The sequence below is a fragment of the Cebidichthys violaceus genome, unplaced genomic scaffold, assembly GCF_023349555.1.
Source record: "Cebidichthys violaceus isolate CVI_PGR_0920_01 unplaced genomic scaffold, fCebVio1.0.p SCAF_87, whole genome shotgun sequence".
NCBI classification, from domain to species: domain Eukaryota; kingdom Metazoa; phylum Chordata; class Actinopteri; order Perciformes; family Stichaeidae; genus Cebidichthys; species Cebidichthys violaceus.
Genome location: NW_027176972.1, coordinates 89,747 through 92,246, shown reverse-complemented (window position 1 = coordinate 92,246; position 2,500 = coordinate 89,747). Strand labels below are relative to the sequence as shown.

Here is a 2,500-nt window from a genome sequence, read left to right as displayed (position 1 = left end):
AAGGGCTGGCCTCGTCTTTCGGCTACGACGTCACCGTGCTGGATCTCAATAAGGACGGGTGAGTTCGCGCAGGGCGACGAAGCCCGCCGCACGCACACCGGTAACTTCTGGTTTTGGAAAAGAGCGACCTCTATTTCTGCGCGCTCACTAACAGATAATGCCCTTGTTTTGTTAGTTGGCTGGACATAGTGGTGGGAGCGCCTCAGTACTTTGTGAAAGACAAGACAATAGGAGGCGCCGTCTATGTCTATGTCAACAAAGCCGGAAAGTGGAACGAAGTCACCCCCATCAAAATAGAAGGACCTCAGGACTCCATGTTTGGCCTGGCTGTGGAAAACCTAGGGGACATCAACCAGGATAATTACCACGGTAAGGCTGCAATGTGTTTGTGCGCGCACATGTACGCTACTGTCGGCTGGTCTTTCTTACATGTTCCCGCATAACCGCACTGGTGTCGTTCTTGCGATTCAGATTTTGCAGTAGGAGCTCCTTACGTCGATGACGGGGCAGGGGCTGTATTCATCTACCACGGAGCCAAGCATCCCAGCTTTAAAAAAGAAACGCAGGTACGAAATAAACCGGTACACATTACATTACGGTCATTTAGCAGACGCTTTTATCCAAAGCGACTTACAATTCAGTGTCTAGCTACCGTAGACGCAGCTACGGGAGACATTTTGGGGTTAAGCGTCTTGCTCAAGGACACATTGACATGAGACTAGCTGGAGATGGGGATCGAACCGCCGACCCTCTGATTGAAAGGCGGCCCTGCTCTCCACTTAGCCACGGTCACCCACACACACAAGCTAAAAGTCATCACGCTTGAGCACTAAAAGCTTCTAAATAAAAGGAATGTCGGTAAAATGTGTGACTCAGTATGCTCCTTTTGCCAGGTTGTCGCAATTGTTGTTTTTTTTGATCGGACGCTCAAATTTTCTTGAATACATAACTCTACAGTAATTGGCTGTATTCAAAAATGTGTGTTTCGTTTTGCTGCAGCGCTTGTCCGCTCCTTCGGGGGTGAGGATGTTCGGCTACTCTTTGGCAGGAAACATGGACCTGGATATGAACGCCTACCCTGACTTGGCTGTGGGGTCGCTCTCTGACTCCGTCTTGTCTTCAGGTGAATGAACAGACACGTTGTTCTCACTGTACGTCCCTCACTGGGGTTATAGTCAGCGGTTGTTTTTTTTTCCCGCTGACTCGAGTTCTGTTCTCCCCAGAGCCCGTCCGGTTATCACCATCACGAAGGAGATCAACTTCACGCCAAAGGAAATCGACCTCACCAACAAGAACTGTGGCAGCCAAGTCTGGTTTGTTTATCTTTTTTTTCCTGTAGGTTCTTCGATTAACTTGTGAGGACAGACTATTAAACGCTACGCCGATACCGTGTCTGATTGTCAATACGCTGCATTGTGTCCCCAGCTTGACGGTTGAGGTATGCTTCACCTACACCGCCAACCCCAAGGACTATTCTCCCAGTCTGAGTAAGTCATAGTGTTCTTCGCTTCTCATCATCAGAGATCAAACGGGGAGACACCATACGTCATTCTTTACCCTCCTCTTGTCCCTGTCCCCGTCTAGCCGTGGCGTACTCCCTCGAGGCAGACGCCGACCATGTGGAGAAAGGTCTTAAACCCAGGGCGACCTTCTCTGAAAACTCCCACCAGTCCAAAGGGAATCATCATGGACACCAAAGGAAAGAAAAAGTGCATTGAGCGTCGGCTTACCATACAGGTAGTAGCTCTCTCTGGGGAAACGTTCCTTCTCCTCTCTTCAATCAAAGTGCATTGTGGGTGGCGAGTAACGTGTCGTTCCACAGGAAAATATTCAAGACAAGCTGCAAGGGATCGGCGTCGAAGTGACGACGAGCATTGAGGGCGGCAAACGTAAACGCAGACAGAGCTCAGCTTCTCAAGTTCTACCCGTCCTGGACCCCAATGAGCTTTTGCCGGGTCGATCACAGGTGCTTTGCGCATGAAAGATGGATTACATATAGCCATGTAGTCGATTTGATGTTCCCGCTGTATCTACGTAATCTTTATTTTGCGCATGTGTGTGTGTGTGTGTGTGTGTGTGTGTGTGTGTGTGTGTGAATGCGATCGTAGGTGCATTTTCCTGAAGGAAGGGTGTGGCAGCGACAACGTTTGTCAGAGCAAATTGCAGTTGAAATATCGCTACGGCCACATGGCAACTGACGAAGACTCGTTCACTCCATTAAAACTGTGAGAGGATACACACACACACACACACACACCTGTTTTTATCAAGAGCGTCGTGTTTATTTCTTCAGTCGCATACGAGCCCATAACTTGTGTGTGTGTGTGTGTGTGTGTGTCTAAAGGGTGGGCAACGTGCCGGTGATCACGCTCAGTGACCAGAAGGACATCGCCTTGGAGGTCAAAGTGTCCAATCCAAAAGGAGACGATGCATACGAAGCCTCTGTGACCGCCTCCTTCCCACGTTTCCTTACCTACTCTACTTTCCGCGCTGCACCTGT

General features: G+C 49.5%; 1 protein-coding gene across 1 annotated transcript in view; it reads left to right on the top strand.

Annotated features, from left to right (window-relative positions):
• Positions 1-2,500, top strand: part of LOC137866600 (integrin alpha-6-like) — a 10,149-nt gene that overhangs the window by 7,394 nt on the left and 255 nt on the right. Inside the window, 11 exon segments of the mRNA XM_068702611.1 lie at positions 1-58; positions 176-369; positions 472-566; positions 1,000-1,115; positions 1,209-1,313; positions 1,426-1,487; positions 1,585-1,678; positions 1,680-1,737; positions 1,823-1,968; positions 2,109-2,225; positions 2,345-2,498. The exon segment at positions 1-58 is cut by the window's left edge and continues 150 nt beyond it. Of these exon segments, the coding sequence (XP_068558712.1) occupies positions 1-58; positions 176-369; positions 472-566; positions 1,000-1,115; positions 1,209-1,313; positions 1,426-1,487; positions 1,585-1,678; positions 1,680-1,737; positions 1,823-1,968; positions 2,109-2,225; positions 2,345-2,498 (1,199 nt within the window).